The sequence below is a fragment of the Tasmannia lanceolata genome, unplaced genomic scaffold, assembly GCF_043159265.1.
Source record: "Tasmannia lanceolata isolate RefF3 unplaced genomic scaffold, GAP_Taslan_0.1 ptg000015l, whole genome shotgun sequence".
NCBI classification, from domain to species: Eukaryota; Viridiplantae; Streptophyta; class Magnoliopsida; order Canellales; family Winteraceae; genus Tasmannia; species Tasmannia lanceolata.
Window position 1 is genome coordinate 33,212,062 of NW_027518692.1, and position 23,615 is coordinate 33,235,676.

General features: G+C 38.8%; 2 protein-coding genes across 2 annotated transcripts in view; one reads left to right on the forward strand and one right to left on the reverse strand.

Annotated features, from left to right (window-relative positions):
- The window catches only part of LOC143846677 (uncharacterized), a 59,734-nt gene that overhangs the window by 7,892 nt on the left and 28,227 nt on the right, over window positions 1–23,615 (forward strand). The window lies entirely within an intron of this gene.
- Window positions 160–10,037, reverse strand: LOC143846678 (uncharacterized). Its single transcript, XM_077355176.1, has 4 exons — window positions 9,578–10,037; window positions 7,940–8,069; window positions 579–717; window positions 160–481 (listed from the first exon to the last, which is right to left on the reverse strand). The coding sequence occupies exons 1-4, from the start codon at window positions 9,668–9,670 to the stop codon at window positions 175–177; spliced, it is 669 nt and encodes a 222-aa protein (XP_077211291.1). The 5' UTR covers window positions 9,671–10,037; the 3' UTR covers window positions 160–174.

Here is a 23,615-nt window from a genome sequence, read left to right on the forward strand (position 1 = left end):
ATTTTAGTTATTGCATGCTGTTGAGTGACACTGTATGAAATTCCCCGGTTCTGTCTGAATTTATGTTCTGAATGAGAATGAGCTCCTTGTTTTTGAGATTTTTCATTTTAATTCCTTGGGTTTGGGATTCCTAATTTTATGAACTGGAGCAAAATCATGCACACTCTTATACCTTTATCTTTCTTTTCTTTTCTTTTCTTTTAAACAGCATGTGCCTTTATATATGTGTGTGTGTGTGTGTGTGTGTGTGTGCAAGTGTATCATGCACCTTTTATTTTCCTTCAAAATATTAGAGATGGTGAGAAAGATTTCCCTCTGGTCCAGGATCCCGATGTTCCATTCCTTCAAGAAACTATCCATCTTTTTAAAAGATGGAATAATGTGCTCAGTAACTTTTCCATAAACTGCCAAATCAAGGGCCTTTGTGTAAACAAAGAATCGGCTGTAAGGGTTCTCCAGGAGATTGTAGAGATTGAACAAGCTGGTAAAAGAAGGAAAAATTGGTAAGAGATGCCCATAAATATCCAATTGTTAAGAAATCAATCATATTATCATTCGAAAAAAATCAATCATATTACATCTTCAAGCGCAATGCAGGCTTGTCATCCGGCTGTTGGGTGATTTTTGCAGATATGCGCTTAGCCATCTCCAGCGCTTCATCCAGGCTCTCAGCTCTGGTCACAAGGCTACATATTATAGTGAAGATGCACTCCAAATCTGGAACCCACAACAGTAAAAAGCAAGTCCATTTATATAAAGAACAAAGTTCAACAAGTATAACAAAAGAGTAAGAACGTGCCACATGTGTATATAAAGGTGTCCCATCATGCAGCCCCATGCGATTTTTTGGAGTTTTGTGGTTTAATGCTTTGGAAATGAAACTAATTTTTCTACCTTCTTGCAAAAAGCTACCAAAAGAAGCATATACTCCAATTGTTTGAAGGACCATAAAAAATAACAGTGCTGGACACTGCTTGGTTCACAACATGGGCAAATCTTAGGTGTAAATTACACTGAGTGGTCCTACCTAAGTGTTACATAGATTAGTCCTACCTAGTTGATTTATCATCATGAAGAACCGTCATATTCAAGGTCAAGTAAATAAGCTCTCTGTTTAACAACCTCACTTACTGTCATATCGTACCTGTAATATTTTCCTGTTTTTGATGAACACCTTTACTAAGAATATTACATTTACAGAACCATTCTAAAATATATATATATATATATATATATATATATATATATATATATATATGCAGAAATTTCCCAATTCATGAAATCAAACCACGTGCACCTTCTCTAGCTAAGGAACCAACAAATCATTTGCCTCAAGCATGAGATGAACAAAGGAAACCTCTTTTAGTAGGACTAAAACAGAATATATGGAATGCAACTTTAGTAATGTAAGGAGGCGGGACGAGGACGTAGTAAATATGAGTGGACAGGAGGTACCTAAGAGGGATATATTTCGATATCTTGGTTCAATTCTACATCAGGAAGGAGAGATTGAAGAGAATGTTAACCATAGAATAAGAGCAGGTTGGTTGAAGTTGAAGCTTGCCTCAGGAGTTTTGTACGACCGTAAAATCCCTACCAAGTTGAAGGGAAAGTTTTATAAGACAGCTGTGAGGCCAGCCATGCTGTACAGCTCAGAATGTTGGGCCACCAAAAAGCAGCATGTGCATAAGATGAGTGTAGCGGAGATGCGAATGCTTAGATGGATGTGCGGCCACACAAGGTTAGATAGAATTAAAAATGAAGACATTCGTAAAAAGGTGCGGGTGGCTCCAATCAAGGAGAAGATGAGAGAGCACCACTTAAGATGGTTTGGACACATCCAACGTAGGCCTTTGGATGCTCCGGTGAGAAGAGGTGACTCGTGCCAAATTGAGGGAGTTAAAAGAGGTAAGGGTAGACCGAAAATAACATGGGTAGAAGCAGTGAGGAAAGACTTGATAGCTAGGAACATAAAAGAGAATATAACCTTGGATAGGATAGAATGGAAGAAAATGATCCACGCAGAAGAACCCAACTAGAACCAGGATTAGAGCCGGGTAGATCCCTTTTACCTTCTTCATGAATTTCTTTTCTAAAGGATTCATTTAGCCGACCCCAACTAGCTTGGGACAAAGGCTTTGTTGAGTTGAGTTGAGAACAAAGGACGCTTCTAAACACACACACAAAAAATCCCAAATTTCATTTAAGGTGTATGCAAATCTCCAAGGACCCAGATTCTTTTTAGAAGCCCAAGCAAAAGTATAACTAAACTAGTAAACTTCCCTCCCCAGGGTTCTTACTGGAGTTTCTTAAACTATATAACAAAGCTAGCACTTCCTCCTTTTAATCTATAATACCTAAGAAGCCCAAGAATGCCCACACAATGCCCTTATGCTTTTGAATCTCCCCTTCTTTCTTGGCAGGACCTACATTAAAAAAGAGCTCACACCAAGTTGAGCTTGAACACAACAAAAAGTTGTTACATGCTGCATGGATTCTTCCTTTTTCCAATATGAACTTTGTTAAAGTATAAAAGATAAACAACGCCTTTCCCTGGCGCACCTTTCAAATAGCGAAGAATCTGAACTACCGCTGCCCAGCGAGAAGTACGAGGGGCACTCATAAACTGGCTAACTACCCCAACTGCATAAGAGATATCTGGGAGAGTAACAGTGAGATAAATAAGTTTCCCAACCAGACGACAGTACCTGCTAGGGTCATCCATCAAGTCTCCCTCTTCTGAAATCAGCTTAGTGTTTGGATCCATAGGAACACCAGCAGGCTTTGCCCCCACAAATCCAGTTATGTCATCTTCAGTTTGCAGGCTACGCAAGTCCTTGTATGGGCTCAAGCAGTCTCCTAGAGCATGGTTTGGGTGCTTTAGTGACGCTGTCATGCGAATTGGCATGCGGCAATGTACACTTGATCATTCTGTCTTTAGTTGTCACTCTGAAGCAAGACATGTTCTCCTTATAGTCTATGTGGATGATATTACTATTACAAGCAGAATTCTCCACTAAAGACCTTGGTTGCCTACAGTATTTTCTAGGGATTGAGGTAGCTTATTCTGGCAGCAATCTATCCCTTTCTTAGCGGAAATATGTGCTTGATTTGTTAGAGGAGACTGGATTTGTGGGGGCTACACCTGCTGGTGTTCCTATGGATCCAAACACCAAGCTGATTGCAAAAGAGGGAGACTTGATGGATGACCCTAGCAGGTATCATCGTCTGGTTGGGAAACTTATTTATCTCACAGTTACTCGCCCAGATATCTCTTATGCAGTTGGCGTAGTTAGCCAGTTTATGAGTGCCCCTCGTACTTCTCACTGGGCAGCGGTAGTTCAGATTCTTCGCTATTTGAAAGGTGCATCAGGGAAAGGTTTGCTATTCAAGAAAAACGGACATGTCAGAGTGGAAAGATTTAGTGATGCAGATTGGGCAGGATCTCCAGCAGATAGGAGATCAACCACGGGTTATTGCGCCTTTGTTGGCGGCAATCTGGCATCGTGGAAAAGTAAGAAACAAGAGATAATTTCAAAGTTTAGCACTGAGGCAGAATACCGAGCTATGCCTCATACTAGTGGGGAGCTTCTTTGGTTACGGTCTCTCATGTCAGAGATTGGTTTCTCTGCTACTTCTCCAGCTCAGCTCTACTGTGATAATAAAGCTGCGATTCACATAGCCATCAATCCCGTATTTCATGAGAGAACCAAACATATAGAGGTTGATTGCCATTTTATTCGCCAAAGAATCCAGAGGGGCACATACCGTTGGCTATAGATGGGTGTTCACCATCAAATATTTACCAGGCGATACTGTTGAGAGGCTAAAGGCTCGCCTTGCCGCCAAAGGTTACACTCAGACCTTCGGCGTTGATTACATGGAGACCTTCTCTCCAGTTGCCAAGATTCCCTCTGTTCGTGTCTTCATTTCCCTTGCTGTCTATCCATTTCTCAGTGGAAATATGTGCTTGATTTGTTAGAGGAGACTGGATTTGTGGGGGCAAAGCCTACTGGTGTTCCTATGGATCTAAACACCAAGCTGATTGCAGAAGAGGGAGACTTGATGGATGACCCTAGCAGGTACCATCGTCTGGTTGGAAAACTTATTTATCTCACTGTTACTCGCCTAGATATCTCTTATGCAGTTGGGGTAGTTAGCCAGTTTATGAGTGCCCCTCGTATTTTATTTTATTTTGAATGGTAAATGTGCCCCTCGTATTTCTCACTGGGCAGCGGTAGTTCAGATTCTTCGCTCTTTGAAAGGTGCACCAGGGAAAGGCGTTGTTTATCTTTTATACTTTAACAAACTTCTATTACCTGCTTTCACTTATTAATTTTTTAAACATGTCTTTACTTCATGAACCCATTTATGATCAAAGCCCAACAAATCGTCCAACTTCTATTGCCTCCATTGTTAGTTAATACTATAATTTCTCTACCTCCAAGTCCCCTACTAAGTGGCATGAAGAATGATTCTCCAAAGAATGTGCCTCTTAATCCAAAAAGGACCACCAAACCAGCCCCAAACAAACTACTGGAACACACGCACGCACGCACACAACACCAAAGTTCATAGAAAAGTATACCAAATTCATCATGTTGTGTCATAGTGAATAAAGATGAGGTTAACCGTCTCTTCCACTCCACGCATAAAGTGCCCACTTGCTAGCTTATGTATGGTGCTCCTTGGAAGATTACGTGGGAACACCTCATCATGTTGAGCTTGGGCAAAAACTTCTAGACCTTTCCCGCAAAATTTCCAACTTTAAAACAGTTCCAAACAAGCTAGAATTCCAAAAAAAAAAAAAATCTAGATTAAACAAGCCCAAATCTCCTCTAACAATTTTACTATCTATCCTAAATTTTGTCTAACTATAAATCAGAGCACCAATTCAGCCTTCCTACTCCAACTTAAACCTCCTTTCTTCAAAATAGAAACTCTAAAAGCTTTAAACACTCCCACCATTTTCTAAAATATGAACTCAACAAAAATATTTCAAAAGTATAATTAAAAATCACGAAAATTAATGAAAAATTCTTTCGAAAATGCATATAAAAATCACTCAACTCAACTCAACAAAGCCTTTGTCCCAAACTAGTTGGGGTCGGCTGCATATAAAAAATCACTAAAATTAATAAATAATTCTTTCTTCTATAGTCATGCTTCTCCTGTTTCTGGTTTGAAGGTCTTGTGGGAGTGTGCGCTGCTGCATCAACTCCCTCCAGGTTGGAGAAAATTCTAATGCATAATTGCAGATAGGAAGTGCCTCCAAAACATGAGAGAACGCACTTAGTATGTTTCACATATATTCTTACTTACATATGTTGAGGAAGAATGGAGGAAGAATCTAGTGAGTTGGAGAGAACTCCCCCTTACTTATGTATTTATATTAAGAGAGAGAAAGGGTACAAAGACAACTTATGCCCTTAGGCATTCTGCATATTCTAAAAACATATTTTATTTTTTTAGTAGTTTTTTACTTATTACCATAACAAAAAAGTAGTTTCTTACTTCTTTTTTTATTTATTGTTTTGAGAGGAATGACTCCCTTGCAAAAACCTAACTGCAATAGCGCCCCAAAGGAGCCACAAGTCATCCAACCACATTTACAGCAGCCCTAAAAAATGCAAAATTAAAAGAATGACTAATGCGGTTGGGTGACACGGATCCAATGAAGTGCCATTGTGGCTAGTTTTTTGCAAGGGCAAACTTCAATTTAGCATTTCCCTCGTTTTGAATGGAAATTGAATTTTGCAGATTATATCTTGGGAAACCTGTGCCAAACATGGATCAATAGTCTTCTAACTCTTAGAGATGAATTTAGCTTTACATATTGAGTATTATCTGGACCAATTGGAATAAAAGATTCAAGTGAAGTGGAAGTGCGCACTATTCTTCACCGGATTTGACAGACAGGAAGGCAAGATATTGACGGCCTAATTGTTGAAAGTGATTCTTTTTTTTTGAAATGGTAATATATTAAAATAAAAGGGAACCGAGATGGTCCACAGAAAGAATACAAAGAAAAAAGAAAGAAAGAAAATAAAGAAAATTACAGAACTTAGGGTGGCATATAATCAAACCACTCCAAACTTGATCTATTGGCACCCGATTTAGCCAGAATGTTGAAGGCGATTCTCTCGGTGAGATTAGATTGTTGGATCTGACAGACAGGAAGGCAAGATTTTTTTTTTTTTTAAAAGACAAGAAGGCAAGATATTGACGGCCTAATTGTTTAGGTGATACTCTCGATGTGATTAGATTGTTAAATCAGATAGGTATGATCCCGTGTAGATTCCTCAAAGCCATTGATGAGATATTGGATTGCACTGAGGGACACCAAGTGAAGTTCCAGCTTGCTTGGTAGTCGGTAAATAATGATGTAGATCGATTGGTCCGTTCCACGGTGGAGAGGACAATTATTGAGTTGTTAGATTTCCCAAGGTTGCCAGGGTGGGAATCGAAAGCGGGAATCGAAGGCTCCAGGGATGGTTGGAAGCGAGAATCGTGGGTTTGCCAGAGATTCGCCGGGGATTCGCCGGAGATTCGTCGGGGAGTCGCTGGGGAGTTGGGATTCGCTAGGGATTTGCCTGGGAATCAGGGTTCCTATAAAGTGGGAATCGGGGTTCCCATAAATTGGGAATCGGAATCTGACGAATCCGAACCCCGATTCTCAATTTTCGGGGATTCGAATCGAATCCCGAATCGGGTTCGCGTTTCGGGGAATCGTGAATCCCCACCCCTCCAGGAACGAATCTTGCTTCCTTGAGATTTCCTCCATGATGGAGTTTTTCTTTCTTTATATTTTCTTTTCTTTTCTCTATCCTTGATTGTATGGTGAGCATCTAGGTCCTTGGGGTTCCCCCTTTTCTTTCCTTTAATAATATTCTTGCCTTATCTAAAAAAAAAGAAAAAAGAAAAAAAGATCTTTTGTTTTCGTTTTCAATATATATTTCACAATGTGTTGGTGTGACTCTGAAAAACATTTATCATAGGTCTCCCCCAAGTTTCCATTTTTTCACGTTTTGCTTCTATTTCCAAAACATGTTTTCAAGGAAATACATCCCCCCCCCCCCCCCCCCCGCCCCCCAAGCTGCCCCGATGCCACACATGCACCCGTGACTTTGATCGTAACACCTCCCCACACCAAAGTCCAAACATGTATCGTAGGCTTCAAGCAAGGAACTATAGCTCTTAAGATTGAGCCTAGCATTCGTCATATGTGAAATGCATTACATATTAAACCATTGGTTATATTGTACATGGGTGTGAATATAATATAAAATTCTGAAAGTATTGATATTAAGTATGATAAATGTTTTAGTTACTAAATAAATGTACCCCTTCTTCGAAGCAAAATTAACAGCCCTATGGTTCCCATGCTTTTAAGTTCTATATAATAGTGATTGAAGCGTAGGCGCGTAGCATCATATTATATAGATCAGGGATGATTTACCTATAGTTTAGAACACGATTGTGTACCCTACATATGAGTTACTAGTCATATTGCTCTGATCCTAAACTTGTTGCCATTGGTGGTTGAGCAACCAATGGCAATAAAAGCCAAGATGCTAGTTCATCAAGCACAGTCCAAGAAAAATAGTCAGCAAAAGTGATCTCCATGCCACAAACAAGTGAGGGTATCAACAAATTTATACATGTGGGAAACCTTGGAAGCCTTTTGATTACCATCTGACTTGCTTTCTCATGATGAAAATATATAGTACATGTACACTATGCACTGTGAAAACCTTTCAGTCATTTTTACACATTTATCTGTAGAGAGTACATAAGTGTGCATTGTTTAACAGTTCACAAAAAAAGTGTACATTGTTTAATATGGAGGAATGTGGCAAGATAATGCCTTCTATGTACCATTATAATCTAGGGTAGATATTGCTAACTCAAAATGAAAATGGATAGCAGAAATTCCTACCTTTCTCAGACACTTTTGAAAATATCGAGTCAACAGAAGTAAGCGTGAGATTGGCCAGATCTAACCATCTACCCATCACCATGCATTCTTGTGCCTCAATGCATAGTCTGGTGACCTGAGGCTCTGCAACCTGTTAGTAGAGAAACAATAGGCAACTTTTAGATTTAGAGAACCGTATGTTATCTGAATTCAGAAAATGCATGTAATGAACTCATATTATGAGAAGAAATAACCATCCTACATGGCAAGCAATAAAACATAGAGTTGCAAAATAATGCAGAAGGGACGATCACTCTAAGCTCGAAGACCATGTATTCTACACATGCTCACATATCTAAATGAAACAGTTTTAATGTTATTTTGAACTTTCATTACATCTTTTCAAGGCCATAAATTTACTGCATATGGACATTCGGTTCATACTATATGGGGATAAGTGGTCCAATACTTGTTTCAAGTATTCATTCTCAATGTCATGGAACTTTATTTTAAACTATTCGATTACATGCAACAAAAAAAAGGAGGTCCAGTGCACGAGGCTCCCGCAATTGCGGGGTATGGCGAGGGCTAGATGGACGCAGCCTTACCCCTGCTTTGCACAGAGGCTGTTTCCATGACTCGAACCTGTGACGACCAAGACACAATGGAGAAACCTTCCCGTCGCCTCACCCTCAAGATAACTCAAAATAATCTCCAGCATCTCTCTCTCTCTCTCTCTCTCTCTCTCTCTCTCTCTCTCTCTCTCTCTCTCTCTCTCTCTCTCTCTCTCTGTGTGTGTGTGTGTGTGTCTGTGCGCTCGCTATTCTAAGAATCAATGTTGTTAAAAGCATTCTACATCACATATTTGCAAAAGGGTGTCTAAAATCACATATATTTGAAGCAGTAAAATATTTAAAATTCATCCAAATATATCACTATCTGATTAGTACAAGTTCTAAAAGTACCTCATTCGACAGATCTACCAGACTTCACATTAGCTGCAATTTAAGATAAAAAAAAAGTGGTAATAGCAGTAATTGTAAACTCGTATCTTTGCCTTTGGCTTGTATACAAAGGCTGGTAAAACCTTATGATTTTTAAAGAAATAGGATTTTAGTGGAACAGTAAGAATAAAAATTGCCTCTTTAGCCTACATTTCAAAGGACATAAAATCCTAAGATCAAGAAGATAAGCTTAGAGTTCATCTTCCTTGAGTTATAGTTCTCCCTTACTCATGTATTTCAAGTTAGGGATGGCGTATTGTGCCCATGAATGAATCTTTTCTCTGTTTATCAAATAAACCGCGGTAGTGGTCCCCGCCAAACCCCAGCTTACCCATCAAAAAAGAAGAGGAAAAAGGAGGAAGAGATAAGGTGATAAAGCCTCACAATCTAGAAGATGATTTGGTTGCTTGGTTTCACGGCCTCCCTAGATAGTGTCTCTCCCCAGTATCTGCCGTTCTAAGGCCCTGGTTGTTTTGGATTTGGAGAATCGATTTTGCTTTCAAAACGGATTATTGGATTCAAAATTAAACGCAATTTTGAGACCAATAATATGTTTTGGACTCATGATCTGCATAACTCTGCTGTTTCTACGAATAATATCAACTGATATATAACATGTCGAAATCGGAGAAAAATCGAAGACTGATTTCAGTACCTCAGGTCCTGCATCGGCCCACGCGAGCTCCGATGTGAATCTAACGACCGCGAGCGCGGGATCCTCCTCTGTAGTTGCAACGATCGTCGTCATGAAGAACGAGGAAGAAGAAGAAAAACCCTAGATTTTTCAGACCGAGAGAAGGATAATATAATTCAAAACCCTCGTTTTTTTTTTTTTTTTGCTGTAGTTTTGATTTGAGTGTGAAGAACAGGGGCTATAAGAAGAAGAAGAAGAACCCTAAATTTTCCTAATTGAAAACCCTAGTTTTTCTGGCAGTTTGTTTTGAGTGTGAAGTCTATTAGGTTGGGAAGTTACTTGAATAGACAAGAGGCGCGCTTAAATAGGGCATAAAGGGTCCCACTTTTGATGGATAATGGGTCCCACTTTTGATTGATATCTGACCGTCAATTTAATCTTACGATGCCCAAGAGATGAAGAAGAGTTCTTTTTCAATCTTCCATGTTCGTGGAAATGGCTTCCAAGGTGTCTGATTTGAGAAAGTGTGAAGCCAAGCAAGCAGTAGGTCAAGCAATGTTTACTAAGTCAGGTGATTAATTTGGTATTGTATTCTTATTCCATTGAATTCTATTGTAGCAACCATCAATCTTCTAATAACTAGTACCTTGGAAAAAAGATATAATGGGATCAAAAGCTTTTTTTTAATCAGATTCCTCCCGGGCATTTCGCTGCGCCTATGATTCCCTTTAATCCACCCCTAACCAGCAGTTTCTTACATCATCACCATTGCAATACTAACAATCTATTTGTAAGTAATTGATTTGATGGTTAGGATTGTCCCATCGGTTATGCTTTATTCCATGAATGAATGTCTCGTACATTGAACCATGGTTTTAAATTTTGACCGAAATCCGAAATTGACCGACACCGAAATCACCCAAAACCGAAACGGTCATTTATTTCGGCCGAAATTTCTGTTTTTCTGAAATTTTTCCCAAAAAATCTATTTTTTTAATATTAATTTAATATTTCACCGAAATTTCGGTATTTAGTAATTTTGACCGAAATTTAATATTGAATAAAATATTAATTTCGGGTTTTGTACCAGATTTGGACCGAAATTTCAGTTAAAATTTTGAAATTTCAAGGTCCGAAACCGAAATTTTAAACCTTGCATTGAACAACCCTATTAGTTGAAATAAGTGTCGAGGTCATGGTATGTCTGTTGAAAACTTACTCCATCAAGTCATCTTGCCATCTCGATCAAACAATCTCGTTCCCATGTGGGATATAAAATTTAAAAAAAAAAACTACTCCAAACAATGAATTTTTTTTCCTCCTATTTCTTGCCCCATCTCATGCTCTCCACATTCACCCCTATAGCAAAATCTCCCTGTCACCAACCTTCTATGCCCTCTTCAACCCCTGAGGTCAGAAGTTCAATCCCAGATTACTTGCCAAAAAGAAATCCTCTATGCCTCTCTCTCTCTCTCTTATTGGATAGACAGATATTCAATGGAATTTGTTTTCAAGGTTGCCAGATAAAACCTAAATGCATGGTTAAAAAGAATATAATCAAATGCATGCAATCAAAATAAAATTTGCATACTCATCCCAACATCCTCTGACTTTGATAGAGAACGTTGATGGTTTATCGACAAAATACATGATGGGTAGGCCGTCGTAAGTGTTGTGTATCGGACAATTCTACAACCGGATTAATACCTAAGAATTATGACATCAGCATATAATTAGAGCCACGTAGAGACAAATGAAAAACGATCAATTACCAAAGGGGGACAAAAATTAGGCAAAATTATCAACTGGACCCAGGCTTTTCAAAAATTACGAAGGGGGGACAAAATCTGTACGGATGGAAAAATGTGGTCCAAAATGCCTTTTTTTTTTCTTAAAGACTACGTTCCTTTTTACTTTTCTACTTTTCCCTTTTCCCTTTTCCCTTTTCCCTCTTCTTTACTGTTTCATTTTCTACTTTGGAGGCTTTTTAACCTAGCATTGGACTTGGGAAAACTCAACAAACACGTGAGTAGTTTTTTTGCAATGTTTTTGTTTTATCAATATCTGTATTATCTTGTTTAGGGTTTTGTATTTTGTTCATCTCTAATGATTTCTGGTGGATAACCCTATTTTGAGAGTTGAAAACCCGATTTCAGGTGGATACCCTATTTTGAAGTTTTGTTTTGAGAGTTGGAAACCCTGTTTAGATATTTAGTAAGCCTCACTTAGATACTTGAAAACCCCTCTTTTATAGCCCTTTAAACCTTTAACAACCCCCTTTTGGAGAGTTAAAAAACCCCTCTCTTATAGACTTTAGAAGCTTTGAAAACCCCCTCCTAGAGAGTTGAAAACCCCTACTTATACATAATCCAATTTAGATAATGGATAACTCCCTTCATAGATTTGAAAAGCCCCCTTCTATAGTCTTGAAACCCATCTAGATACTTGATACCCCCAATTAATCACATGATAAGCCTTTTTGTCCTTGAAAACCCTCCCTTAGATATCTATTAACCCCAATTTAGGTACACTTGATAATCCCTTTGGGACATGAGAAGCCCTCTATAGACACTTGAAAACCCCAATTTAGTTACTTGATCAGCCCTATTTTAGACTTGAGCCCCCCTAGCCAACCATATTTATTGACTTCATAACCCTCCTTCTTGAGACTTTAAAACCCCCATTTAGAGTGTTGACAACCCTGTTTAGAGATTTGAAAACTCCCCTTATTTCAACATTGTTCTTCTGACATCTTGTGTGTCTTTGCAGGTGTTTAAAAAAATGGCCGAAACAATGGTTTCTCTTCCTTTACACTATGATGAAAAATTGAAGGATAAAGTTTCATGGGAATATATCGGTGGGAGGAAGACATTCTTATCGATTGGACGACGAATCAATTTCCAACAATTTAAAGTTCTAATCCAGAAAAGAATCGAAACTATAGAAGGGCAGGTGATTGAATCCATAAAGTGTCGATACGTTGTTGATCCATATATATGCACTTTAATGGATGTCGATAATGATAATGCCTTCCAAGCCATCATGAGGATGTTTGACAAAGATGTGTTTAATTCTATGATGATATACATATTCAAAAGCATAGTGACAATGGTAGAAATTCATTGTATTCGTCAATGCTGCCTCCAAACAATATTTCTATTACGGGACCCTCTAATAATGTAGCCATTCCATCTACTTCGAATCCACCCCAAAATCTTCCTCGAGAAGCAGAAAATGTCAATCGTCCCCCGCGTTTTGAAGTGGATTTGCAAAGAGACTACGATGATGAGCTTGATGGTACCAATATAGGAGGTGATTCAACACAACCGACTCTAAGGTATTGTACTTCTTTACCAATGGTTTTCCCCCTTCAATATTTGAAATTCAAAGTTAATCAATCTACTAGCCTGATTATATATTGTTGAACTATGCAGGTCTCGCATTGTCCTAAATGAAGAATTTACACATGATTTGACGGATCATGCCACTGAAGATATCCACGACAGACAAAGTGATGGAGATTTGGAAATGCACTTCAATAATGAATTTCAAGATGATTTTTGTGTCATGAGTGGTTATTTTGAAGAAGATATGAATGATGATGATGATCATAGTGACGATGATGAGGATCATCATGATGGCATTGATGATGATCATGATGTTGATGATGGAAATCTTGGTGTCCCTCTGTGGACCCCGATCCGAGATAGGCGGCGAGGGAACGGGTCCCTAATACCATCTGGATCATCCACGTGTGAAGGAGAGCTCTACCGAGGAACTCTCAAAACGGATGCCACCCTCATAGCATAGCACGAGTAGCGATGTAAAAAGAAAGAGATATGCCTCGATCCGGAGCCAAGGCTCGAAACCAAGACATGCCTGAAATAAACTCAGAGTCGCCATCCATGGATATGCCATGGAACCCTAAAATCAAATCCTCTGTGCAATGGATAACCAGAAATATGTATGGGTTCGTGCCTGGTTACGAATGGGGAAGGTCTGAGAGCACCCCCAATTCGTCCGAGTGCAAGCACTTGGTCTCTTATGCCATTTTTAGTAACTCCAAAGAAGTTTGAATAAAAATCATGTGAAATGGGAACAATCCTCAGGACTCGTATACCTAAGCATGCATTTCCTGAGGATAAAAAAAATAAACACATATAAAATAAAATGAAAGATGTGCCACCTAAACATAGCTAGGTTACGAGTGACAAGCCTAATGGGTGTCTAAGTTCTGATGTGCAAACACATGCAAGCTATAGCTAAAGGTATAGGATCAGTACAAAAAGTAAGAAAACATATCAAATCATATAATAACTACACAACAAATCCTAAGACTCTAAATTATTAGCCCGAGTCTTCAGATGGTCTGGTATTCATCCAAAGAAGCCTATGTATCCCCGCCTCCACGAGAATCAAGGCAACGTAGTTCTTCGCGCCTATTATAAGCTATAATGCCTAAGACACCTAGCCCTCTATCCTAGACTCGATCTAAAAGACCGGACCATTTATTAAAGTTTCTTGTACGATTATTTAAATTCCAGTGAATTGTGGATTTTAGGACATCCTATATGCCCTAACTAAATGCAAGTTAGCCCTAGGCTAATGCAGGTGGTTCCTACAACCTATGTGTAACTAGGATGTGCTTCCTAAGGAAAACAAAGGGTGGACTAACGTATCCTGCTCTAGTCATCACTCGGCTATGTGGATCGCCGACTGACCGGACGGAGGCGCTCCTATAACTCTAGGACAGACCCCTAACTCTAAAACAAGCACACAACAAACAAACAAACAAACGACCTATCAAAAGAAAAACCTAACTCTAAAACTCTCTATATAGGGGAAACTCCTAACTCTAGAGCGAGATCTTTTGAAAAACAGGGTTTTAAAGGTTTTCGAAGAAGGTTTAAAATATTATTTACAAAAAGTTTGGCTGGACTTGGGATGTGGATCCCAAGCTGCACTACGTACCTCGTGAAAGAGGATCAAGCCAACGTAGTTCGAAACGAACTCTCTACCTATCAAACACTTACAGCAAATCAACTATTTTTTATGTTTTAAGTTTCTAATGTTTTTGAGATTTTTAATGATTTCAATGTTTATGGATTTTAAAATTTCTGATGTTTTCACCCTTTTGGCCAAAGACCGGAGGGAATATACAAAATAACACCCTAGGGACAAACCCTAGGGTGAATAAGGGAAACTATGCTCTAATAATACCATTATAAGAGCAAATGAGTCAAGGACTCTCTAATAACAGCACAAAGGAAGCAACCGAGTCAAAGACTCTCTAATAAAAGCAACTAGAGGATAAATGAGTCAAAAACTCCCTAATAAGAGCAAATGATAACACTGAAAATGAGATAACGGAGTCAAAGACTCTCTAATGATACTGCAAAAGGAAAGGCGAGTCAAAGACTCTCTAATAAATCCAACTGAAAGAACAAATGAGTCAAAGACTCTCTAAGAAAACTGCGAAAGAGATAAATGAGTCAAAGACTCTCTAATAACATCACCAAAGGAATAAATGAGCCAAAGATTCTCTGAAAGAAATGGAAACACGATTCAAAGACTCTCTAAGAGAGACGAAAACATGAGTCAAAGACTCAACTGACAACAACTAAAAGATATACGAGTCAAAGACTCTCTAAGAGATGAAAACACGAGTCAAAGACTCCACTGACAACAACTAAAGGATATACGAGTCAAAGACTCTCTAAGAGATGGAAACACGAGTCAAAGACTCCAAAAACATCGACTAAAAGATAAATGAGTCAAAGACTCTCTAAGAGATGGAACACGAGTCAAAGACTCCAAAAAAACACCGACTAAAGGATAAACGAATCAAAGACTCTCTAAAAGAGAAAGAAACACGAGTCAAAGACTCCACTAATGCTAATTAAAGGATAAATGAGTCAAAGACTCTCTAATAACACTACATAAAGGATGAATGAGTCAAAGACTCTCTAATCAAGGGGTAACTCCTATGCGAATGAACTATCGAATAAGGAGAAGCTCACAAGCAAAAGGAATAAGAGACCTTGTGCATATTTGGCAAAGGTAAAACACCCAGCCGGGCCGGACAGCTACCTAGCCCTAGGGTGCAACAAATGTGCAACCCAATACCCATAAGGGTAGGGGTATAAAGCCAAGCCGAGTAGGGTGTTCTCCCAAAACCAAACGGTGCACAAAGAGTACTAACGAGAGAATGAGACCAGACGGGTCTCCCAAACACACACAAAGATGGGCTCCAAGTAACCTTATCATTGCCCTCGCAAGGGGTAAGCAAGGCTAAGACAACTAATTGACCAAATTGGTCTCTAGTTAACAGAGGAACAAGTTGAGGTGCAACCTCAGAGAGGATTCTACAAATGAGGCCAAGCAGGCCTTCTAAAGGCTAATCATTTATCAGAATCAAAGCAACCTCCCTGAGGTTAAGCTAAAGAAGAGGCTTGCCTCCAAAGGAGGATCGCCTAACGAGACAAAGTATGTCTTCTAGTAAAGGTTCTAGTATCTAAAGAAGTCTAAAAGAAATCTAGAAGACTGTGTTAGTCTAATCAAAATAGAGAAGAAAAAGGCTACCAGGTAATCTCAAATTTCCATTCAATTATTATAAAAACAAATCAAGTATTAGCAAAGTATGATTTACAACTAAAGAGTGCACAATCTGTAAGAATAGCAATCATAAAATGATAAACAACATTAATTAGTCCAGACCAGCCGCTGGATAGCCTAATAAAGTAAAACAATATCAAACATTTCAAAGCCAACCACAAACCCCAATACGGGGACTCCAATGAAATCAGATGATGCCAAAGTAATCATCTGATTTCCTACACAATAATATTTCTACAAACCGCCTTGAAATCAGACGATATTCGTGTCAAGGACATCGAATAGTGCAAATCATCTGATTTCCTTCTTCAATTAAACAATTTATAAAATTAATTAGCCCAGACCAGCCGCTGAGTAGCCTAATGAAATAAAAGAAAGTATGATAAGGTTTCAAGATAGTCTCACCTGAATAATCCATTCATCACCATCTTCAAAACCTAACTCAAAGCTTAGTATAAGAAGAGTATTAGATTTTCAACAGATTATACGAATATATCAAATGATATTCCCAATTTATAAAAATTTTAGTGCAAAACATAGTTGAAAAGTGGACAGATAAAGCCAGCTCTATAGAGACACAAATTGTCTCTCTAAATGGGAGGCTCTAAGCAACGAGGCTTGTCCCCAGAGGAGAGCTGCCTAACGAGACAAAGCGTGTCTCCTAGAACGGTACTCGCTAATGAGACCACAATGGTCTCCTAAATGAAGAAGAGAAACTACCATCTAATGGTGTCTAAGAGACTAAGTAAGTCTACTAAACTAAGAGGGGAAACCTACTCGGACTAAGCAAGTCCCCAAAGGATGGGCTTGGGCTAGCGCCTTCATCGCCCTCTTGCAATGAATAGAGAACCAACACCTGAAGGCACACAAAAGACTAGACAATTGCTTCAAATATTCAGAGCACTCAAAGGAATGAGTTCTACTCAAAGACAATATTTCATATCATGCAAACTTAACTGAATTACAACTTCAAAGCCTATAAACTGTAGGACAACAATTATACACTGATGGACAGCAACCATTCATGGCAGGGCGGCAGCTCCATATTATTTTAACAAGCTAAAACAGCTACTACAGAGTATAACTTTGTTTCACTAATAGTCTACGCATCATCTCATCCATTCTGAAGAAAGCTTTCTGTACAGAAGCACCTAAATCTCCAATCGAATATGCTTCATTTTTTAGGACATGTGCATGAAGATATTTCGCACAGAACTTAGCAACTACTTTACCTCCATGACCATCGTAAACACCAAAGAATGACGTGCAATTGTCAAGATTTGGTAAAGCTGCATGAGCACCTTCCATAGTTGCACGCCACCCTTGCATAGAGGACAAACCATACCTAAGTTTTTCATTCTCGCCATCTTCAGAGAACTTTTCAGTTTTGGGGGTACTGAGATATATCCCCATTTCAAACTGTATAACTTTATGTGAGGGCGAGGCAATTCAGCTAAATTTTATTCAAAACTACTGCAAAAAAATTTGCCCCCTCTCTGAAGCTCAGAAGGCTAGTCTCCAGATATATAAATGAAAGGCTCCCATTCATGAATACTCCGTCAGACTTTGACCACCCACATAGATGCCAACCAAATGCCATCACATGCAAGAACAACAAACTCATCATCATCGCATATATCAACAATATTTATGTCTGGATTTGCAGTAACGATTTGCTTTTCTGCAGACAAAAACTTGTTCTGCTTGAATTCCATGAAATTTTCAATAAAATGAACACTACTAATAAACCTTGGCATCCGCAACATACAGCACTAACAGACATTACCATCATATTATTAATATCTGCCACCTATTAATCTCAACATGAACTAGTAAAACTAGAACGGTACATCAGAAAATGCAGAATCAAAATAGGGGTGAGGTAAAGGATGAAATCAACCATATTAGATATAATTGCACATATCTACTCACTCCATCTTTTGATAAAATGACCCAAAAATCAAATAAATTCTATGCCACAAGAACTTATTATTTTTTTTATATACATATCAATTTCAACATACAAACACAGATAGTACATATATAAATGGATTGAAATGACTTAAATCCAACCTTATACAGAGAACATGAAAAATCTTCAACAAAATTATATAAAGAAAAATGAGAAACATTACTAATATAAAAAGTATTAGCAAGGGAGATCCACTCAAACTGTAATAAGAAGTTCTAACAAAGCTTTAAACTAGCTAAAAAACCGAGTAAAGAAAAAGGATCTGATTATTGCTCATATCTCAAGGAATTTTAACACAAGATTTATAAATAAACGTGAAGATGCTCTTACCTTTAGTACTTATGCTCCAATTTATACTTGAAAAGCACCAATCTAAGCTTCAAATGCACAGATCTGAGTCAGTATTGTTCAGATCTTGGTCCGAGCTTTCTTTCACTCTCAGATCGGAGCTCGCCGGAATCCGACAAAATCAAATGAAAGAAAAGATCGGAAATGATCTCGATCTGAAAAGAATGAGTGAAATCTCTTGGCCTTTCTTTCTTTGAATTTCTCTCCCTCTTTTCTCAGATCTGAGATCTCAGATCTCAGATCTTTCTCTCACAGACAAATTCAAAGAGGAAAAATGGATTCAAGGTATCAATGATCGGCCGGAGCCTGGAGGAAGGGCAAGAAAAATAGAAAGTTAGGGTTTGAAGAATAAGCAAACCGGAGCTCCGATCAAAACAATCAGAGAATAAGATCTATTCTCTCTCTCTCACTTTCTCTCTCTCTGATTTTACAAGAATTTACCTAGATTTTTAATAGAAGACTACGAACAGAACCAAAAGAAAGGGAGAGTTAAAAAATAACGAAAATCAAACAGTAAAAATGAAAGGAAATTGGCCAGAGCTTGCTGGAATTCGGCAAAATTAAACGAGAAATATGATCGGAAAAAGAAGCTCTCGATCGGAAAATAGGATTTGGGTTTTAGATATCTTGATCGGAAAAGAAGGAAAATGATCAAGATCTAACAGAGAAAAGGGAAAAGCAACTTACCGTCGGAAACAGACCAGAATCCGACAGATCTTGATCGGAGAATACGATCGGAAGGAAAAGATAAAACAAAAATCTCTCGCTCTTATCTCTCTGGAACGAAAAAATGAGAAATTCCTCCCTTCTTTTCTATGATTTTTCAAATATATACTAAAAAAACATTGTTGATATTGGCACTTCCCATGATTGATAGGCGCACCAAGATTGATGGGCGCACGAATCGGCTCCGTCCCAGACGGGCTAATTCAATCCCCTTTTTGTATAAAATGATATATTTGCCTTCTTTTTTCTCGCAGACAACCCCCTTTTTAGATGAATCACCCTCCTTTTGGTACGTATTGCGCTCACTCTCTTGCCTCGTTCACTGAGCAAACGCGCTCGGATCTTGACGAAATTTTACGGAGATCTACGGGAGACCTTAAGCTACCCCAGGGTTCAATTTGGGACCCCAGCTCACTGGTTTGATAAGGTTGCGCACAACTACTCGCGAACCTGGGTCCGGTCAAAATGGGGTGTCTACACCCTCATGACAGCAGGCTGCAAATGGAAGTAGATGATATGTTTGTTGGGGCTCATGAGGTAGATGCTGATAATGCTGAGCTTGAGAAGTTAACGTGTGGGGCAATGTTTGCAGATATGAAACAGTTCAAGCAGGGAGTTTGAGAGTATGCAATTCGGCAAAGATTTAAGTTTGTGAAATCAAAGTCAACACCAAAAAAATATGCCGTTCGATGTAAGGAAGAAGGTTGCAAATGGCGTATATCTGGCATTAATCATATGACTTATGTGTTAGTGAAGACGTTTGTTCCCGACCATACGTGCACAACTCAACTAAGGTGCAATGATCACCCTCTTGTAACATCAGCTTGGGTTGCTAAGACATGCTTACGCTTATTCATCGCCCAGAAGAGATCGGGACAAGGATCATAAGAGAATATATTAAGATGCATTGGAATATATCTATAAGCTATCGAAAAGCGTACATTGAGATGAACATCATCCTTGAAATTAAGTGTGGGAATGTTGAGGACTCTTACCGCATATTGCCTGCACTTTCAGTTGAGATGATGAGAAGAAATCCTGGCACCCATATGCGTGTTTCCGTGGAAGAGATTTACGTCCAAGGGGAGATGATAGGTTTGTTCGCTTATTTTGGACATTTGGTCCCAGCATACGTTCCTTTAATCGAACACTCAGACCTATAGTTTTAGTCGATGGTACACATCTACGAGGAAAGTATCTAGGAATCTTATTGATTGCAGTCGAGGTTGACGGTAAAACGGATTATTTCCATTAGCGTTTGTAGTTGTCGAGACCGAGAACAAAGATAGTTGGAGGTGGTTTCTTAGGTTGGTGAGAGAAAACGTAATGTCAGCGGAGACGAACGTATTCACCATATGCTCTGATCGACAGAAGGGGTTGATGCAAGCAGTACCTATAGAATTACCTAATGCAAATCATAGTTATTGCATGCGTCACCTCGCCGCCAATTTCTATTTTGTGTTCAAAGATCTTTTACTAAAGAAATTATTTTGGAGAGCTGCACGGGCATTGAGAGAATGTGTTTTTAAAGAAACAATTGAGAAGATTAAGGAAAGGAATGAAAATGCACACAAGTGGATAAGTGACATCCCCAATGAACATTGGGCTAGTTTTTATTTTAAGGGGAATAGATATGATGTATTGACGACCAATAGGTCGGAGTGTTTCAATGTTGTCTTGAAGGATGAGAGAAAATTGCCGATTGCATCATTGGTAGAACACACTCGATGGAAGACTTCTGACTTCTTGCAGAAACGTCAAGAAATGGGTCAAGGTTGGCAGACAAAGTTGACCCGTTACGCAGAAGAACATATGACATTGGCAAGGGAAGAAAGCCGCCAATATACAGCTTATCGAATAGGTGTTCATGATTATGAAGTAAAGTCCCTTGAAAATGTTGATGCTGTGAACCTACACCTGCAAACATGCACCTGTCGTGCTTTCTAAACGATTGAACTACCGTGCGGACATGCCATGGCAGCTATTGGCATCACAGATTTTGATCCTTACGATTACTGCAAAGAATGGTATCATGTACAGAGGTATCGAGATACATACGATGAGGTATTGCACCCTACACTTGATCAGACCCAATGGCAAGTTCCTCCAGAACCTTTAATGACATTATTACCACCACGTGCAAAGAGGCCACCTGGAAGGCCGCGTACGAGAAGAACGGATCGTGAATTGCAAAGCGGATTACATTACAATTGCACCACATGTGGACAACTTGGTCACAACAAAAGAAGTTGCAAAGAACCTCCCATCGTAAGACAACCTGTTGACGAAACTGCCATTGGACCTTCTGCACCTATTTTCAACAGGTACGTGGTACACATTATATGAATTATTCTTTTTCTAGAAAAAAATATTTTTCAAGAATAATTAACTGTGGTGCTGGTATTTTTTAGGTCTGGTGTACCTTGTGAACCTCCTTTCTTCTTGTAAAGGTGTGTTCCTGAGACAATGCATCGATGGCTTCACTCTCTTTTTTGAAACACAAGTTGATTAGTTGTATATGATGGATGACTTCAGTCTATTTTTTTGGAAGACAATTGGATTAGTTGCATACGATGGATGACTTCAGTCTCTTTTTTTGGAAGACAAGTGGATTACTTGTAAATGATATGTTTTTTATGTACTTAACCAGACAAGGTGGCTACAAAAATATTTTTCTGGGTACTTAACCATTCTAATTTTTTTTGTACTAAATGAATTGGGATGTAATACATGAAGCACATTGAATGAATACAACATCCATTTCTTTGGATCCATATCTTTTGTTATTCCATCATGAGTAGAATTGTAATTCCATTGGAGGATTATCAAGTTACTGGTAGAAGATTATCAAGTCTACAAAAAGGGTTATGTGAAGCTGGGGGTTTTCAAGTCCTTATTTTTGGGTTATCAGATATAAAAATTGGGGTCACCGAAATCGAAATGGGATTAAAGATGCCCGGGTGTGTTGGCCGAAGTTACTGGCCGATCCACTTGGGGTTTTCAAGTCATCGATTTTGGGGTCATCGGGTATCAAAAATGGGGTCACCAAAATCAAAATAGGATCATCAAGTCCATGTGTGTTGGCCAAAAGTTACTGGCCGATTCACATGGGGTTTTCAAGTCATCGGTTTTAGGGTCATCGGGTATTAAAAATGGGGTCACCAAAATCGAAATGGGATCATCAAGTCTATGTGTGTTGGCCAAAAGTTATTGGCCGATCCACTTGGGGTTTTCAAGTCATTGGTTTTGGGGTCATCAGGTATAAAAAATGGGGTCACCAAAATCGAAATGGGATCATCAAGTCCATGTGTGTTGGCCAAAAGTTACTGGTCGATCCACATGGGGTTTTCAAGTCATTGGTTTTAGGGTCATCAGGTATAAAAAATGGGGTCACCAAAATCGAAATGGGATCATCAAGTCCATGTGTGTTGGCCAAAAGTTACTGGCTGATCCACATGGGGTTTTCAAGTCATTGGTTTTGGGGTCATTAGGTATAAAAAATTGGGTCACCAAAATCAAAATGGGATCATCAAGTCCATGCGTGTTGGCCGAAGTTACTGGCCCATCCACATGGGGTTTTCAAGTCATTGGTTTTGGGGTCATCAGGTATAAAAGATGGTGTCACCAAAATCAAAATGGGATCATCAAGTCCATGCGTGTTGGCCGAAGTTACTGGTCCATCCACATGGGGTTTTCAAATCCTCGATTTTGGGGTGATCAAGTATAAAAATAGGGTTACCAACTTAGAAATGAGACCATCAAGTCTGGTGAATGTGAGCGGTGTTCTGGAGTCTAAAAATAGGGTTACCAACTTAGAAACGCAGTATACAACCTGTTTACTCAACAACATGTTTGCAGAACAACCCATTTACACAACAACCTGTTAACACAATAACCTGTTTTGAACAACAACCTTGTTACACAATCACATCATTTCTCCTATTGAAGTTCTGAACAACACAGTATACAACATGTTTACTCATCAACCTGTTTACAGAACAACCCATTTACACAATAACCTGTTTTGAACAACAACCTGTTTACACAATCACATCATTTCTCCTATTGGAGTTATGAACAACACATACACATCATTTTAAGTTTTGAACAACGCAACAACTCAAACACAACAATCACATCCATCCACAACATTTCTCCTATTGAAGTTCACATTTCCCAAACTCTCATCGTATAAATCGTTGACATAGTTCCAGTCGCATCTGAGGAATGTCATCCGGACCAAAATTGAAAGCGACCCCACTATACATATGCTCGATCCCTTTGATCACAAATAGTTCACAGTCAAATATGCAAAACAATAGGTAGTGTAAATGGAATAGGATTAAACTCTGAATGACATAAAAGCATTCAAATTTAAAAGGTTTATAGGCTGCTTTA

Coding starts and splice junctions, on each gene's coding strand:
- LOC143846678 (XM_077355176.1), bottom strand. CDS start 9,670: ATGACGACGATCGTTGCAACTACAGAGGAGGATCCCGCGCTCGCGGTC. Junction 8,070..9,577: donor GGGCCGATGCAGGACCTGAG/GTACTGAAATCA, acceptor CTCTACTAACAG/GTTGCAGAGCCTCAGGTCAC. Junction 482..578: donor CCTGCATTGCGCTTGAAGAT/GTAATATGATTG, acceptor TTCTTTTACCAG/CTTGTTCAATCTCTACAATC.